At 37.7% G+C, this 18928-nt stretch overlaps 1 protein-coding gene across 2 annotated transcripts in view; it reads left to right on the forward strand.

Annotated features, from left to right (window-relative positions):
• Nucleotides 1-18571, forward strand: part of efnb3a (ephrin-B3a) — a 58390-nt gene extending 39819 nt beyond the window's left edge. Inside the window, exons 4-6 of one of the 2 annotated variants that reach the window (XM_081353502.1) lie at nt 13717-13809; nt 14016-14078; nt 15691-16288. In XM_081353502.1, the coding sequence (XP_081209628.1) occupies nt 13717-13809; nt 14016-14078; nt 15691-16121 (587 nt within the window). In that variant the 3' untranslated portion in view covers nt 16122-16288. Of the gene's footprint in view, nt 1-13716; nt 13810-14015; nt 14079-15690 lie in introns of both variants that reach the window. The other variant, XM_081353503.1, reaches the window with a different exon arrangement.
• The last annotated feature ends 357 nt before the right edge of the window (nt 18572-18928 follow it).

Here is an 18928-nt window from a genome sequence, read left to right on the forward strand (position 1 = left end):
TCCCCGGGAAAGTCTATGCCGGGGTACTGGAGAGGAGAATACGGCCGATAGTAGAACCTCGGATTCAGGAGGAACAGTGCGGTTTTTGTCCCGGCCGTGGAACACTGGACCAGCTCTATGCCCTCTCCAGGGTGCTGGGGGGTTCATGGGAGTTTGCCCAACCAATCCACATGTGCTTTGTGGATTTGGAGAAGGCATTCGACTGTGTCCCTCGCGGCATCCTGTGGAGGGTGCTCCTGGAGTATGGGGTCCGGGGCCCTTTGCTAAGGGCTGTCCGGTCCCTGCACGACCAGAGGAGGAGCTTGGATCGCATTCCCGGCAGTAAGTCAGACTTGTTCCCAGTGCATGTTGGACTCCGGCAGGGCTGCCCTTTGTCGCCGGTTCTGTTCATAATTTTTATGGAAGAATTTCTAGATGCAGCCAATGGCCGTCAGGTTTGGGGACCACACGATTTCATCTCTGCTCTTTGCGGATGATGTTGTTGTGCTGGCCCCATCAGACCAGGACCTTCAGCATGCACTGGGATGGTTTGCAGCCAAGTGTGAAGCTGCTGGGATGAGAATCAGCGCCTCCAAATCCAAATTATCATGGCTTTAGAACAGAGTGCTGCAGTGATGACGTATTTTTGCAAGCCAACCAAGTAGTTCACCTCTCCTGGTTCCCTCCAAAAAAAACCTATAGGATTTTCCACTGGCATTTGTATTACTGCAGAAAATAAGCTTAAGTTAGTCTATAAACTACACCACAGTTGCAAAACCTCAACGTCCTCACGATGAAGCTTCAACAACTCATCTAGAATGTGTCCGTGTTGCATTATTTTAAAAGACAATTCTGTCTGTTTATACATGCATCTCTTCCAGTTAGTTTTTCTTTGTGGTATATGGATGTTTTATTGTGGCTTCTATAGTTTAGATTAAAAGTATAGAGTTTTTTTGTTGTTTTTGTTTATAAATGTGCCTCCAGGAATTCTAAAGCTTTAAAATCCATCTCCCTGTGTAATATATATAATGTTTCTGCATTCTTATAATGTATGTTTTACTGATTGTGTGCCGTGTATATCCCTAAATCTACCTAGAATGGTTTGCAAGAGTGTGATTATAAACACAACGAGGCTGTGAAAGTGACTAGATGAGTTTATCTTTTCGGCTGATGGCGTTTAATGTCCCAAACAACCCGTCTCCCATTTAGACACTTGTTAGCAACCGCCTTTTACAAGACAAGCAAAGGCTTTTAAAAAAACTCACAAGAGAGTATTACTAATGTATTTTATGTTGTAGAATAAAACATGAAAATATCTTGATCTTGTGCTAACCTTGGACCTTATTTCAGGAATGTAACCAAAACCCATTGATCATGTTTACATGCACACCGATACGCTGATAACAAAAAAATAATCTATAAATATTTTTGAAATAATCCATTGTCCTGGTTTACATGCAAACCAATAACCATGTAAACCACTAGACTTTAGTAAATCAGGTTAATGACGTCAAAACTTAACCATTCGTGTATCTGACTTTGTGTATTTCTTATGTCATGTCAGTTGTGATGTTGTTAAATAAAGCCCAAGAGTATTCCAGAATTTCAGCCCGAAACTTACAGACTCATATTCTCCTCTCATACAGTATCGGATGCAGGATTTTGACCGTACCACTTCTGCACGAGATGAAAACACTATTTAAGAGTTTCTTGGGTCAAGAAAACGCTTGCTCTGTCTGGATGTGCTTAAATCCACAATAACATCACACATGCTCAATTCAATAAGCCACAGAACACAGGTTAATGTGTTTACAGTACATGCCGGCAAATCTGGAATAAGGGGCAAAAATCTAGCTGTGTCGATTGGTTTATGCTTATTCCGTTTAAGATGACCTTAGTCTGTGTTTACATGACCACACGCACTGTCGGCTTATTATGCATAATTGGGTTAAGAATGTGCAAGTAAACATTGACTTTGGGTTAATGGAACCAGAAGTGCAAAAATGCAACTGGTTTTGTTTTAGGGCTCATGCCTGCAGAACTCTATTCAGGAATCTTGACTGCACAGTGTACAATAAAAAAAATATATATATATTTTGTCAGTAACCAGCTAGGTTCATATTGACTATTTTTAATATGCTTTTTGTCTGCTTTGGAGCTTGAAACACACAATAAAAATACTATAAAGTGTCTATGCACCGTCATTGTGCAAAAAAGATAAATTATTAAAAAAACATTCCACTGAAAAAAGATTTTTGGGCAAATAATGTAATATTGTATTACATAAAATAAAATAAAAGATATAAAATAATAATGATATTAATTTGTAGAACCATAAGTACTATTATATGAAAAATCCCAAAATTATATTTACTGATCAATGCCTACAAGTAGGCAATAAACTTTTTTTCCTTTATTGTATTTATTTATGTATTTAACCCATCCTGCCTCGCACTAGGAACCAGTGCGCATGTCCATACAAGCACAGTTTTAAAAGAGCAAAAAATGCCCGGTGTGCACTTAATTTTCTGAAATACCACCACATCATATAGCTTTTAACAGAATTACAAATAAGAATATTGAAACCGTGCAGGTCTGCTGTAAACGAGCACATTGAGCTCACAACTGTCTAAATGAGCAACCTAGATCTCTTGAACAGACATCTTATTTTCTACTAATTGCATTTATTAATCAAAACAGTAAATTGATGTCTGCAAACACACAGAAGGGCCGATATTCAAGCTGGTATATATCTCCAGTTCTGCACGAGTCTGTGTTGTCGTTTCATCAGTGTCCCACTACTTCAGAATTTAAGGCAAATATTTGAGTTAAGATGGGGGGAGGGGTGTGTGGATTGTTTCGAGGCTCAGTCTAAATTAAACTTCAACGTGCACTTTAACAGCATTATCTTATTTTTATTTCTTTAATAAATAAATGATATTTTTCATTAAATATAAAAGGGCAGTGAAGCACTTCTGATTATCTATCACTCTGTCACTCGTCAGTCTGTTAGTTCATTCAACTCATCTCTGTCACTCTGCAGTCAGTCTCAGTCATAGGTCTCACTGCTGTGGGGAAGGGCGCGCGCGATCAGAGTCAGTGCTGTGGGGGAAGGGCGGCAGATCTCAGTATGAGCAGATCTCAGACTGACAGTCAGAGGCAGAGCTAGGGTTAGGGTTAGGGTTAGTGCAGATCCAATGGCTTTTAAAATCATAGTAAGAACCAGGGCCGGAGTGGGGCCACTTTTCAGCCCAGGAGTTTCAGGCCCAAGACCGGTCCACTTTTTCCATGGTGGAATTCTAAATTAGCACTTTTTCTAAATTGGATAAATGAAGCAACAGTTCAGCTCTTACTATTGTGTAGTTTGTATTAATAACAAATAATGTAAAGGTTAAATAATAATTCACTTAGACTTTATAAGCAATTGCGACTTTATTTCACAATTCTGACTCTATATCTTGCAGTTCTGACTTTATAAGCAACTGCAACTTTATTTCACGCAGTTCTGACTTTATATCTTGCAATTCTGACTTTATAAGAAGCAATTGCGACTTTATTTCACACAATTCTGACTTTATATCTCGCAATTCTGAATTTATAACACAATTGCGACTTTATATCACACAATTCTGACTATATATCTTGCAGTTCTGACTTTATAAGCAATTGCGACTTTATTTCACGCAGTTCTGACTTTATATCTTGCAATTCTGACTTTATAAGACGCAATTGCGACTTTATTTCACACTATTCTGTATTTATATCTCGCAATTCTGACTTTATAACTCACAATTGCGACTAGCCTATATCACGCAATTCTGACTTTATATCTCTCATTCTGACTTTATAACACGCAATTGCGACTTTATTTCACGCAATTTTGACTTTATATCTCGCAATTCTGAGAAATAAAGTCAGAATTGCGAGATGTAAACTCGCAATTGTGAGATAAAAAGTCGCAATTATCTTTTAAAATGTTTTATTCTGTGGCGGAAAAAAGCTTCCATACCTCCTGGCCTCTTCCTCCCATCCATCCTCCCTGATGCGCACCGTTACGGTAGGGCCGGCCCAGCTATTGGTAGGCGCCGGCGATGCCGCGGTAGCCCACCTGAGAAAACGTTTTGGAAAAGACGGACTATGGACCCAACCAACTCTATAGGAGGGGAGAACTCCCTCACATGGTACAACCCATGCAGAGGCTGTGCGCTGCGGTGTCAGAATGTGAAACGTGTGTAGCCTATGTAGGCTAACTAACGTGACATTGAAATGTAAAAAAAAAAAAACCTTTCCTCGACCGGCCCAAAAGTGAAGCGGCCCACCGGGAATTCTCCCGATTCTCCCGATTACCCACTCCGAGCCTGGTAAGAACAGAATAATTCTGTAAACAAACATTTAAACGTGCCAGCTTGATTCATGTATGTAACTGCTCTGTTTCTCTCTGACCACAATATACCATCAAAAGCCTGTAACTTGCTCAAAATCCTTACATCCTTATGTAGTACAATATATGAACACATCAGTGCCATCAGAATGACAAGTCCTTGTGTCATTGTTTAATAAGATAGTCAAAATACTTTGTCATGTTGTCAGTAATATAACAGTGTACTCTGTCAGTATTTTCAGAAGTAAACTATGGCCACGATTTTGATGACAGTGATTGAAAATACAAAATACTGCACTTTATGATACACATGCCCGCAGGAACTAGGGGTGCTGAGGGTTCTGCAGCACCCCCTGACGACAGCTGTTTCACTACATTGGCATTTAAGATGACATGACTTTAAATAACTTTTTGTTTTTCAACATGTTTTTAAGAACACCTTCTACCTTTATAAAATTCATTCAGTTTTTATATGTTGTCGAATATGGTTTTATGAAATCAATATATCAAAAGGCAAAAGCAGATCTCGCATGGAAGTGAGTGACGTGACACTGGTAGGACCAGCATCTAAGAACTCATTTGACACTTATTTAATGCATGTTCACTCAGACGTCAGTGAAAAGATTAAATGTAGATGTCTTGATTAAAGCATTCTTTGGTATTAGGGGCTGTTCACACAGAATGTGTTTTTCCATTCCACTTTGCTACTTTTCCATTGTTTTTCAGTGTGAACGCACTAGCCGTGTTTAACTGTTGCACTCGCGTCTCGCGCGTGACACAGCGTTCTCAAAACGCAGAACTCAAGTTAAAATAAGTAACTAAAACGCGCCTCAAGACCTTGCGTTTTCCCCATAGACTGTAAAAAATATGGACAAAGCGTCTGTGACGTCACCCATAGACTTTCTGAAGAACGGGTTTGAAGCCGTTTATGGGGGGTATGGGCGGCGCCATCTTGGAAAATCTTGGGAAATGCTAACCCCGCCCACCTTCTAACGCAGCGCGCGTCACTCAGCTCGCTCTGCTACTCCGGTTATATTTCAGGCAATGAACTATTATTTTACAGTCTATGGCAACGAAATATGTTATAAAACACCATACTAACTCGTTTCGTTTTCATTTAAAGAAATCTTAAACATTATAGCCACACAAATGTGGTTCAGGCAACGCATATTGATTATATTCAACTGCACATAACGTTTGCCTATTTATGAAAAACAAAACAAAATATAACACAAATCTGCCTCTTTTCATTTTAAATATAATATAAAAATATTAAACATTTTATGGTCCAGGCAATATGTGCATTTGTATTAAACAACAGATTTTGCAGTAAACAACATTACATATCATCTTCGTTGTATTAAAATGACAAAACTCAACCCAGTCTCTTTTTGTTAAATTTCAGTTTTATCAATGTTAGCCATTATAAAAGTACAAGTAAAAGGTATAAGAAGCTATACAAATAAAGCAAACAATTCAATCAAACATACAAAGTCAGCGCGAGTTTAACCATACATCGGTAAAGTTAAATAGCTTATAAAGTTATGAAACTTCCCCTCAGCCAAAACGATTGCCCAGGGAAAAAAATATAGATTCACGAGACCAAAAATCGCCCATTAGATATACACAAGATGAATTATATCTCATGTTTAACCACTACAGAGACGCCAGAGTCCGCGGCATTGGCGGCAAACCTTAGAACGTCAAGCCGATGAAAGACCGTTCCAGGCGGGGTACATCGCGCCGAGCACCCGGTCATCGCTGGATCAACTGGATAAATTTTTCATAAATCTTTAAATAAACCACAGATTTGAGCTTTAAACAACTACATTCTCGCCTGAAAAACTCTTAAAACTACATTTCATGATACAGAAACAGTATTATTATGTCAACTGTATTAAAAAATGGCGCTTCTTATGTTGTCATTCTCCGTGGCGCTGCCTTGTTAGCTGTCAATCAAGCTGTCAATCAAAGTTAACCACGCCCTTATTGTCATACATTTTATATCTAAATACGATCTAAACTAACGAGTTAGAAAAAAATTCACTACCCTCGCCGTTGTCAGGCACTCGGAACCTATCGAAAAATACAATAAAAGTCCATGGGACCAACCTGTAAAGACATGAATTTATGCTGTGAAAACGGACATTTTAACATGAGGGCTATGGACATTTGCTCCCTTTTGGGACCTTCCCCTAGCGGATTTTCGATGTATTGCAGTTTTTCGCACTTCCGGGTAGGCTTCATTTCTCAGATCAGAATGTTGCTGCTTGGTTTTCCCCCATTCCACTCCCCATGTTGGGCGTCTTGCGTTTTCGCTTTGAAAAATTATGCATTCAGTGTGAACCACCTCCTGAGCGTCTATCATAAGTTAAGATGCAGATTTTTGTGCTGTGTTTTTAAAATTGATCATGTTTTAAAAATTTATCATGAGTTCTGAGCGTTCTCACATAACTCTGTCCTCATTCATTTGTATGTTCATCTGTTTGTTTGGGCTCTTTAATATTAGGATTTTGTTTAAAATGCTCTACCAGCACCACCCTGCAATATTAAGCCACACCCTATTAAGCCGCCCCCAGCACCCCCCTGATATGTTCCCGCGGCTATGTATATACATATTTCAACGGTACACATGTACGCATTGCTTGACACTAGACAGGATTCAGACTTACTGTGGGTCTGTCAAAAAATGAAAAGAAAAAGACAAGACACACTATGTACATGTGTGTTACATTATGTCTCTATAAAGTATATTAACTGTATAATGTAAAATGCAAGTAGACTGCTGTAATATATATAATGTAAATATGCTGTATTACACTACAGTTTAGTGAACACTGTCTGATTGCACACCTGTTCTTTCTACAAATGTTTGAATGATTAAGGACACACACTGTTGTTCTCCCAACATTCGGCTCACCTTTCGACCTGCCTCGACCATAAGGTCATGATTGAGAACATGATCTACAATAGTGGCCCTTATTTCTTCAGAATCTTGGCCTCTTCTCTTCCTCTGTTTTACCTCTGTACTCTTCCACCACACATTCTCCTTATTCCCGGCTGTTGACCCTGTTTGTTTCCTTGTTGTTTTTTCATTGTCAGAGTGTGTAACACTGTGCTGTGTTGTGTTGTGTTGTGTTGTGTTGTGTTGTGTTGTGTTGTGTTGTGTTGTGTTGTGTTGTGTTGTGGTGTGGTGTGGTGTGGTGTGCTCTGTCTGTATGCTTCCCAGATGAAGCTTCATGAGATGCACTTTGAGCTATTTTAGAGAACTGGTGGATCATTGGTTGATCTAAAGCTTTATATTCCCCTTCATTAGTTAAAATCAGAATTCACCTCTGGAATTCAACAATTCAGGACAAAAAAGTCTAATAGAAGTGTATAGAAAATTAGCTTGACAGTTTATGACAACTACTATTCTGCATTTAATGACTTATGGAATTAATGCCTAGATTTACTTTTCAAATTCACATGACGTAATGCATCTGTCCCTTCCCCGCTTCAAACTCGTTCCCACAGCATTAATAAACTCCTATATAAGTAACTGTACGTGCTTAAGTCTCGGTGACACGGGGGCGGGGCAGCAGCGCGATCTTTACACACTTCAGGTACACAAATCACTTAAAAGTGATTTTTTGGGACAAGTGAGATTTTAAGTCTGGACACCATTTTAGAGCATGCTGAATGCCATTATAGTCAAACAAATGAGGACATACAAAATGTCCTAAATTTTTAAGGTGGTCCTCAGTTTACTGGTGTGTATCCTGGTGAATGTACCCAAAAGTGACATAAGTACGTACACACACACACACACACACACACACACACACACACACACACAGTGTGTCTCATATTGCGTGCTGCCCCCTTTAGGCCTGCCCTGGCACAGCTGCAAAATAATGAGGTCATGGAGGCCCTCTTGCCAGCAGGAACTTTAGCTTACTTAGGGAAAATTACTCTGGGTTTGTGCAGCCCAAACAGATTGTGCTAATTCCTAGTGGGCTGAAAAGTTTGACTTGGCCGTTGGCCTTATTTGTCGGGGCTAAAAACCATATTTTCGAGCTGTTGTTGTTTCCATCACTGGTCATCAAGGGTCAATCCCCATTTCTCAGGTGGGGGTTGTGTGGGGCGCAGGGTAATTTTAGGAGAGTGGTGGAGCGGGTCAGTATGTGGGTCGTTTCAAAATGTTCTTCGGCCAGTTTTTTTTCCCCCCTGTTCCAGACATGCCTTTCTCTACATCACCGCAGATCATCGTCTCAATTACCGAACTCATCCGTTGTTCTTTCTCGTCTATGAACATGTAGACTGTAAAGTCTGCACTGCAGTGTGTGTCATGTCTGCTTTTCATCTTCTGTTTAAACCCACGGCCTCTTGTCTTCCACAACCATCATCAGAACCTTCCAGACTACTGTTTTTCTACGCCCACTCACCTTTCCGCTCACCCTCTTCCTCTTTCTTCTCAGTTCCTTGAAGGGATGTCAAAAGTCTACGTACTTCAGAACCAAGTCAGTGATAAACTACAGACTCAATGTTTTAATAGACTCACTGCAGCAGGCAGCTGCTTTCAGATCCTCACATGTTTTTGTGAAAAAAAAATATATATATATATATATATATATATATATTTGAAAATGAAAGCATTTATTTTTTATATATATATATATATATATATATATATATATATAGATATAGATATAGATATATATATATAGATATATAGATATATAGATATATATATATATAGATATATAGATATATAGATATAGAGAGAGAGAGAGAGACTTTTTTGACTTAAGTTTAACAAATAGTTTATTGAATCACAACAACATTTTTCTTTAAAAGAACACAGATCCAACAAAGTCTTAAATATGAATCTAATTATTACAGGACATGGCGATTAATTAATCGAATTAATCACACATTCAATTTGGCTGAGAAGTGTTATGTTTCGTGGTGCAGGTTGGCCCAGTTTGTTTTTGTTGGCGTTTGTGGAGCCTGAGCTGTCTACAGAGGCCGTGTTTTTTTACAGTGTGTTCAGGGGACAAGGCAGCTAGCGGATAGTGAGGAGATGTTTGCTGTATATGACAAAAAATGTTTCAGCCTAAAAATGTGTGACATCGCTTAGAGCACCTTTAAGTACTTAGTTTAGGTTTACTTAGTGTGGAGTCTAAGACTTACTTAGGAGTGATTAATAATCGGTATCTAACCGGACGAAAAGATGTATTCATTGTTATCCACATTATATTTCAACTGCAAATGCATTGTGAACTTTTGTAATGATACATTTGGTCATTAACTTTTAAATGTATCATTATGCAAATTGCAAACACATGAGGAGAGTTCTCTGCATGAAAGACCAGAAAAGGCAGAAAACAAGCTACATTTCTCTCCGAAACAATAGGGAATTAAATTAAATTGAATGTGGAGGATTTTAACTGTGACAAGATGATTGTTTTAAATGGTGACAGAATGCACATAACTAAGCAACTGAGCGGTTTGTTAAAGATGCAGTTATGACGAAGTAATATGGCCTACTCTTCAGCTACAATTGGTGAATTGGAATGCAGCAACTGACTCATTCATTCGATTTGTTCAAACTGCTGAATCCAGTGAGGACTAGGCTATGCCAATCATTTTTATTTAATTTTTTTGTGTTTTTGTTTTTATTTTATTTTTTGTATTATTTTGTGTATATATTTTAGTCATTTCTAGATGCTGATAGAGACCTGGAAAAGCCTCAATACTTTTTTTACTTCTTTGCTTAATTTGTTTCTTTTTTCAATGTATTTTTCTTGAATAAATGCGTGAGAATATGAATCATTGATTAACTTTTTTGCTGTTTACATGCCTTTGTTTTAATTTTATTTGTTAATATTTGTACATTATATATTTGTTTTACTTTCTAAATAAAGGGTTTGGTTCATTAGCATATTCATTTTTTATGTGGTATCAAAATCGGCATCAAGAATTCACTGGGATTGCTATTGACTGACGTGATTTTGGTGCCGTGCCATGGTTCTTTAACTCGCTGTTCCTCTGTCTGCTGCTCAAGTTCAGCATTTACACCTTTACTGAGCATCTCTGCATCCCTACTGGGAGAAAAGAAAGAGCGAGGGAGGTGAAGAACAAAATGAGAGCCATTAGGTGATGAATCATTTTTTTCTACACCTCCAGCATGTTGACTAATGACTGCCGTGAGCACAAAAAAGGTCATGTTTTTGGATTCAATCCATGAGTGTGTGTTTATATGCATTTTTGTGTGTGTTTACATGTGAGGGGGGTGAATCTTTTATAGGCTGTGTATATTCTCTAAAGATTATTCTTTATTTAAGTCAGTTTTGGGTGATTGTAATATTTGGCTTTATAGTAAGAGGCTCTTTGGATGAAATCCAAGGGTTTTTGTTGTTCTTGATTTTGACATACATTTGTAAGTAGTGCACTTATAATAGAGGTCTACCAGAGTGGATTACATTTCTATCAAATTAAAATGCAGACTTTTGATAATTTATCCACACGATTTAATCATTTATATATTCTTAATGATATTTAGTGTCTGTTTAAAGTTACATAAAAATGTTCCTCTTTTGTATACTTGAATACACAATGATTCCATAAAGGCAGTGTATACATAGACAAGAATTACACTACTGTTCAAAAGTTTAATTGAATTGAATGAAATGACAGTAAAAAACATTTATAATGTTACAAAAGATTTCTATTTCTAAGAATCCAGAAAAAAAATGTATTATGGTTTCCACAAAAAGTATTAAGCAACTGTTTCAGCATCGATAATTATGAGAATTGTTTCTTTAGCAGCAAATCAGCATAATAGAATGATTTCTTAAGGATCATGTGACGCTGAAGACTGGAGGAATGATGCTGAAAATTCATCTCTGATCACAGGAATAAATTTCATTTTTTAATAGAAAACACTTATTTTAATAATAATATTTCACTATGTTTCTGTTTTACTGTATTTTCAAATAAATGCAGCTTTGCCGAGCAAATTTTTTTTTTAATCTTACTGACCCCCTTTTGAACGGTTTATGTCAGTGACGCATAACCAGAAGTGAATCTTCCTTGAACAGTAGTCCTTCCACTTAATATGGTAATATTAGACACTTTATTACTCAAATAAAACACATTTTTGTACAGAAGAATTAATATAAAAGTTGTAACAAACAAGAGCTTTGCATGTCTTCTAATAAACCCTGTTGAATGCCTTAGACTTCCTTTGTGCATTGTTGAATGGTCTGAATGAATTTCTGTAGTGATTGACAGCATGTCACAGATGCTGTTTAATTTGTATTGAATCCAGACCATTTCTCACAAATCCTAAATCTGTTGAAAAACGCCACTGCACGCAAGTGCTTTAAAAATAAACTCTGTAAATCAACCGGCGCAAACTCAGCCTCAGTTCCTTTGTATCAAGCTTCACCTAAAATAAAACTGTTACCCTCAAGCGGAAAAGCTATCGAATGTTTACTGGCACCCCTCGTCTGCATGTGCTCCTCAGCCGTCTGCTGTAAATGTTTTCCTAATAACGTAATAATGAAGAGATATTTTGGATGAGAAGAGTCTTTGTACACGAGCGCCGTGCTTTCTGAGCGCTGCAGATTACCGTGTGTCATTCGGAGGTTCAATAAAATATTGAATGGTTCAAATGCAAAGTGTTTCTGCAGTGAAGAATTCAATATCGCCCTCATGAGCAGGCTTTATATTTGGAAAGGAAAATAAGTTTGAAGATGAAGCTCTTTGTACTGTGGGGAGGGAGCTTGAACATTGTTTGAATGCAGTATTCAGTGCTTGGATGGATGCTGAGTAACTCAGACTTACATGGATAAAGTACCAAGTTTTTCAGAGAGGCGCCTCACCTATGAAATATTTAGTAATGTGAAGGCTGGAAGATGCGATGACTGTGTGTTTCAGAGACTGTGTGTGTGTGTTGAGGGATGATTGTATACATGGTTAAAAGGCAACATAGTTGCGGTCGAGTCTCTGTTATTCCTGAGAGACAGTTTCCCATATACAAAGCAGCCCAGACACAAGCAAGTACTAAATAGGCAAGAAGTCACTAAGAAACCCACCAAGCACGCTGGCATACAGGAACACATCATGTGTGGACGACCACCTCAGTCACAACGGCAAACTCATAACAATATGTTCAGTGACATGGAAATAAAACAAAAGCTAAAGCAACTTTTATGTCAGGCAAAATTTAATTTATGTTGATTAATGTATTAATTGTTAAAATGTTTTATTACTTGACAGCAAGTATTCATATAGTTGAATGAATATGTATGTTTCATATATTCTATATGACTTGATATTGACTAAATTAAACTCATTAAAATGACATTATCTGAAATTAATTTGAAAATAAACAGCTCAGTGATTCTTTTAAATGTCATCAAATGGACAGTGAAAGCATGCTGAACCTTCAGAAAATGTTGACCTTCAACCCTTAGGAGGTCAAACCAAATATTACATGAGCTGTTTATTTTTTGTTTGTTTTATGAGATCTGTGAATTTTGCAACCTCGTACACACACAAAAAAAGGGACTTCACTGTTTTGTGAGATTTTAAATAAACATCAAAATAGTTGTTTAGAAGTTGAGCTTGATGAGTGCACTCATAATTGAGAAATGAAATTAGATTATTTTATTTCCTTTCATGCTGGTTCCTTTCCAAACCATGTGTTATCAGAATTGTGTGCAAAATGTGGAACCCAGCTAAATTTATTTTTTTATTAAAATTACTTTTTAAGAATTATAGAGTAACTTTCTAGCAGGATGGTGAATTATTTTACCAAAATCTTAATTCACAAACATTAATGATACATATCACAATATACAGTAGTAATCCAGTCTGAAAAGCTGCTTTAAAACCATGTGTATTGTTTAAAGCACTGTACAAATAACAACTACAGTGAATCAAGTCAATTCAACAAATTATATCAAAACTTAATTGTTTTTTAAAACAGGCCAAAATCACAGTTTTAAAGGGGGATACAGACATGTGATTTACTTAAAACTGCTACTTTTCATGCTAGGTTTTGTATGTTAGCTTATCAAACACATCTCATAGTTATCAGCAAAAAACATGATTTGTGCCTCTGATGATTAATTGGATACCAAAGTGTACTGTATTCGTAGAAAGTGCCAGTTATGCTTGCTAGTCCTTTACATGATTGAGTGGCTGCACATTGCTGTGAATGGAGTCATAAACCAATGTTTTATTGCTATGTCATAGGGTTCTAGTCAGCTGTCATTGCACACCATCTGAAATGCTGAAAGAAAAATCCTTGACATTAATATTGTTCTGTTTTTTTTTGTTTTTTTTTATACCTCCTCCCATAGCTACCTCTGACGGTACAAAAGAAGGAATCGACAGCATGAGAGGAGGTGTCTGTGTGACACGAGGGATGAAGCTTGTTCTCAAAGTGGGACAGAGTGAGTATCATCATCACCTCCAAAAGCACATCAATGAATCAACCTACAGTATGCACTGAGGGAGAGTTCCAGACAAAATTCAATAAATGTTGTGTCAATACCAGCACACACTCGCTCACATAATTGAAGTAATTGAACCATGCATCAAAATGTACTTGGTGTTTCACATCTTTTTCTTTTTCTTTTTTTTTTCTTTGCTTTTATAGCTGCATATGGCCTTCCCCCAAAACCAAAACCTGATCCAGGCCGACCCAACAGCAGAACCCCAGGTAACAACCAGAAATAGTCTGGGACACAGCTTCCAAAACAATATTTCTGCGGGCTTTTCACATTCACTTATTAGCTTAACCCTGGATTTAAAAAAAAATTAACCCACTTTTAATCTTGCGTTAAGCAACATTTTACTGTAGTAATATTGAAAAGACTGCTCCGGAAGCAGTCCTTTTTTTTTCTCTCACTATTTTCTTCTACTATATAGGATATTTGACAGAAAAGTGGAGGGAGAGAGAAGGGAAAAGGGTTCGGGATATGACCCAGGTCAGACTTGAACCTGGGTCCCCGTGAGCACAACAGCTCCATATGTCATAAGCAACAAGCCCTCATTAAATATTCAAGGACATGGTGCAGTTGCAGAAAATTTCACTCTGTTTAGTTTAGTGTTTCATCTGCGTTATCCTTCTAATCTTTTTCTTTATTTTTGTAGTACCTTAGAAGACTTTTGACAAATACAGTGGATTTATGTGGTGACGTTTCAATTGATGTTTAAATATAATAAATATGCAAATATTAAAGGAGAACTCCGGTCAATTTTAACATTGAGCTAATTTTTTTGTAAATTTGGAGTGCTGTCAATACAGAGAACAACGACAAAAATCGGTGTTGCCTACACCATGTTATCCTCTTTTTAAAATTTGCACCCTGTTGACTTCAATGGGGCAAGTTTTAAACCAGCTTTTAGCCTCTTAACATCCTTGATGTGTCATTACAAGTGCACAGCTAATGTGAGTGATTCCTTCGGAGTGATCACGGTGAATCTGACTGCAGTAGATGTGAAAGATATGAATAAAAATGATGTTTTACAAAAAAATGAGCTTAATGTTAAAATTGACCGGAGTTCTCCTTTAACAGTGTTGTTGGTGTTAACTAAAACTATTGAAAATCGTGTTTGTTAAATGAAATAAAGGTAAAATAAAATAGAAATATTAGATGAAAAAATTGTAACAAAAATGAGAAACCTTGCCTTGGGAAATAACTGAAATAGAATAAGTTCAAGTTGAATTTTTACTATTACTAAAACTTAACTGAAAATTACAAAAGCACTGAAACTAAAATTAAAATATAAACATAAAAGCTCATTTAAAATATTAATAAATACTATAATAGTATATAAATAATACTAAAATAACCCTGAAATAGAATGTAAACCCGGGTTTAAAAAAAGTACAGTGTGAAACGTGGAACCCAGAGCTCAGAAAGATGCCAAGTAAACCATTTTAATAGTGAAAATCCCAATGAGGTCTGCTTTCAACTGCATTTATGTATTAACCTTGATACCATCTGCATATGCATCTGTTGTCATGTTAGCGCACTGTCTAGTGTTCTTTGAATTGCTATTTTTAATATCTTGGAGGCTTAGTTGATCTGGTTGATCTCTATAAGGTAAACATTTGAGAAACCAGCAGTGTTGAAGCCAAACATGAGGCATTTTTTAATTCAAGCCGGCTGAAATCAAAGCTAGTGATGGATTAAATCAAATCTAATCTAAATACTATCAGGATGTTACGTAGAAGATAAAGCCAAATAGGAAGTGAGCTTCAAAAGTCCTGCACGTGGATATCTGGTCCATGCAAGCACTGATTTATCTGCTGTTTTCTTCTTCAGATACAGAAAGTGGATCTAAAGGGGGGAATGGAGGTGAGGCCGGTGAGAGGGGAGACAGCGATGCCGTATCCGCTTCTAACATTGCTTTAATCGCCGGTGGTGCGGGCGGAGCCTTCGTCATCCTGATCGCTGTAGTGATCGCCGTGGTGTGTTACCGCCGACGGAAAGCCAAGCACTCTGAAACTCACCACCCTGCCCTTACACTGTCCTCTCTTACCCCAAAGAGGGGCAGTTCCTGCGGGGCGGCAACTGGGGCCGGCGGAGGCAACAATAACGGCTCAGAGCCCAGTGACATCATCATTCCCCTGCGGACCTCTGACTCTGCATACTGCCCCCATTACGAAAAAGTCAGTGGCGATTACGGACACCCCGTCTACATCGTTCAAGAGATGCCCACTCAGAGTCCAGCCAATGTTTACTATAAAGTATGAGATCAGCGAGCACAAAGACAACCCATCCTGACTTTATCGTACCTCACACACGTTCGCTGAGTTCAAGTGACTCTATATGTAAGAGCCTATACGCGTTACTAGAACTTGGACCTAAAGTTGAGTTGACCGTACCGTATAGAAAAGCTGTAAATACAGCTTTTATGTTATAGCAGCGTGTTTGCATTTATTTACACGTGTGTGTCTCTGTGTGCGTCATGAGGCGGGCGGTTCACGGATTTCACATGTGCTCAGGTGCAAGTGAATGTACGTCACATGCCTGTTTGAGACGACTTTATACGTCCAATGGTCGTAATTGAATTATTGTGCTTATCCTCAAAACCAAACAGTAGAGAGTGAGACTTTTAAGTGATTCCTACTTGTAGAAACAAAAAAACCTGTATAAATAATATAAATACATAATACATTTTTACACTGCCCCCCCCCCCCCCCCAGTGTAAAAATGTATTATGTATTTATATTATTTATACAGGTTATACGGGGGGGGGGGTTGGAAATCCACTAATTGCATTGCGTTGCATTGATTGCGTGGTTTATTTGCACATGCTGTCTGCATTGTTTTAGCGCCTCATTCATTAAAGCAAACGTGCCCAGAAGATCGGAACGCAATTTCCACACCACAGTTCCCCATCCTGAAGGCTGAAGCACAATCTGCCATATTTTACTGACACTGTACATCATCACTTTGAAAAATTTCAAACTCCATTCTGCGTCTATATATGTTCCCATTTCTCGGTAATTTGATCATCATTTGATGAATTACTGCTGCCATTATCACTAGAAAATGCAGGAAAAAATCTTATTTTGGACAGTTTTCGATACCACACAAAACGGATGTCATCTGACGGGATCTGGTGAAGACTAGATCCAATATTCCTTGCGCTTTGGAACAATCTAACACTTTTGGCGTAGTCGGCAGGATCTATTACAAAAGGTTTTTGCGCATTGTACGATAAGGTTAATTTGCATAAAAAGGAAGCATGTTAGTGCTGAAAAGGGAAAAAAGTCATAATTCAAAAACTTTTCGGAATATTTTAAATACTATTCCAGCGCAGATTGCAGCTTCTTAAACTGCATTGTGGGTGATTAGTGAATGAAACGCAGAGTGTCCCACACACAAAAGTAGCGCAACAGTTTAGTGAATTCGCCCCTCTTTATTTTCCTTTTCTCATTTTATCCGATTGTAAATGTTTGTCTTTTCTGAACTTGGACCTCCATCTGATTTATTTATTGTGCATCAAAGAGGCAGTTTTTCATTCCCTCCACTTCATCAGCTTCCTATCACAACTCCTCAGCGCCCAGTTGTTTGTTTTTGATTTTTTTTTTTACATTTTTATGTGAGGAGCAGGAATCGAATGTGGAGGAGGTGTAGACGGATGATCGACTAGTTCAGAAGGAGACCCTTCTGAGACTTCCAAGAGGTTGGAGGTCAAAGTTAAGCGGTCGAAGAAAAACCCCTCAGAGCTGCGCGGGAGTCCGTCACTCATGATGATTTGAGGGCTTCTCGCTTTCTGCTCGGGCTTTTGAAGTACTGTGTATGCCATGATAAACTGCGTACTTACCGTAGACACACAATGCAAAAACTTATACACACTTAACACGCACATTCACATTACAGCAGTTAGTGTTTTCATGTGTTAACCCCTGCAGATGGACTCCAGCTGTGCATTTGTATGTGTTTCAAAGCTTTGTGACTGTGATTCAGGCTGAAAACAGCAGGACTAAGACGGACAATACTTTGCGTCTAAATTAACTCAGTCCCAAACTCTCCACATCCTCTTGAGTGTTACACATACCCGTTGCTTGGTTACAATCTCAACTCGACTCTCATTATCACATTTCGGGTGATGTCTCCGAACCATCTCTGACATTATCACCGTGCCAGCTTGAGGCTTCAGGTCCACAGTTCACCTGAGTTATTTTACTGGAGGAGACATGACATCATCAGGAGATGTAAGAAGAGATCGTATGTTACAAGCCAGAGTGACCTGAGCTTCCTTTGTTGATTTATTGGATTTCTTGCCATCAAATGGCTAAAAACCAGAAATGGCACCTTAATCATTCTGTTATGGGATTTCTTTTAAGGTTTTTCATGGTTTTGTTCTTCACATTTTGTTGCTTTCCACAGTGTTGATTTGTTTGTAGATTGAGCAAATGAGAATAGTCTAAATGAAGGAACCTACCCTACTCTTGACCATGGTAACCCTCAATGGTGACTAGCAATGGGAACCGTAAAGAATTGAACAATTATGGTTCTGATTCCCCTTAACAGTTCCATTGATGATTATTTTAGTACTTCTGAGGAAAATATATTTGGGGGGAACAAAGAAATGCGAGTTAAATGGAGTTTAATGACATTTCAGACTTTTTAATGGTGGCATAAATGCAGTCCAGTAGTTACTCCTGTGTATCAAATAAAAAGACTAAACGTCAAAAATGTGGTAAGATTTAGTATTTTCATACTTTTTAACATTAATTAATTTTTATAAAATACAACCAATTAAAAAAAGTTATATGAGCGTTAAATCAGGAAATACACTGATTAAGTCCCACAAGCCTTGAGACAAAAATAATGAAAATCACTTTTATTTACTAATAGGAGAACATTCAGAGTAATTTGTTTGGGAATCAGACTACACTGTTTAAATCACTGAAGACATAAATCTTAAAAAAAAAGAAAAGGAAAGTTTTATTTAAGAGATTTTTAGCAAGTAAATTAAATATCTAAGCAGAACTTTATTCCGCTTTGTTTTTTGAGTTATGTCTGCGAAATCAGTACTAATTTTTTG

The sequence above is a fragment of the Scardinius erythrophthalmus genome, assembly GCF_964197995.2.
Source record: "Scardinius erythrophthalmus genome assembly, chromosome: 23".
NCBI lineage: Eukaryota > Metazoa > Chordata > Actinopteri > Cypriniformes > Leuciscidae > Scardinius > Scardinius erythrophthalmus.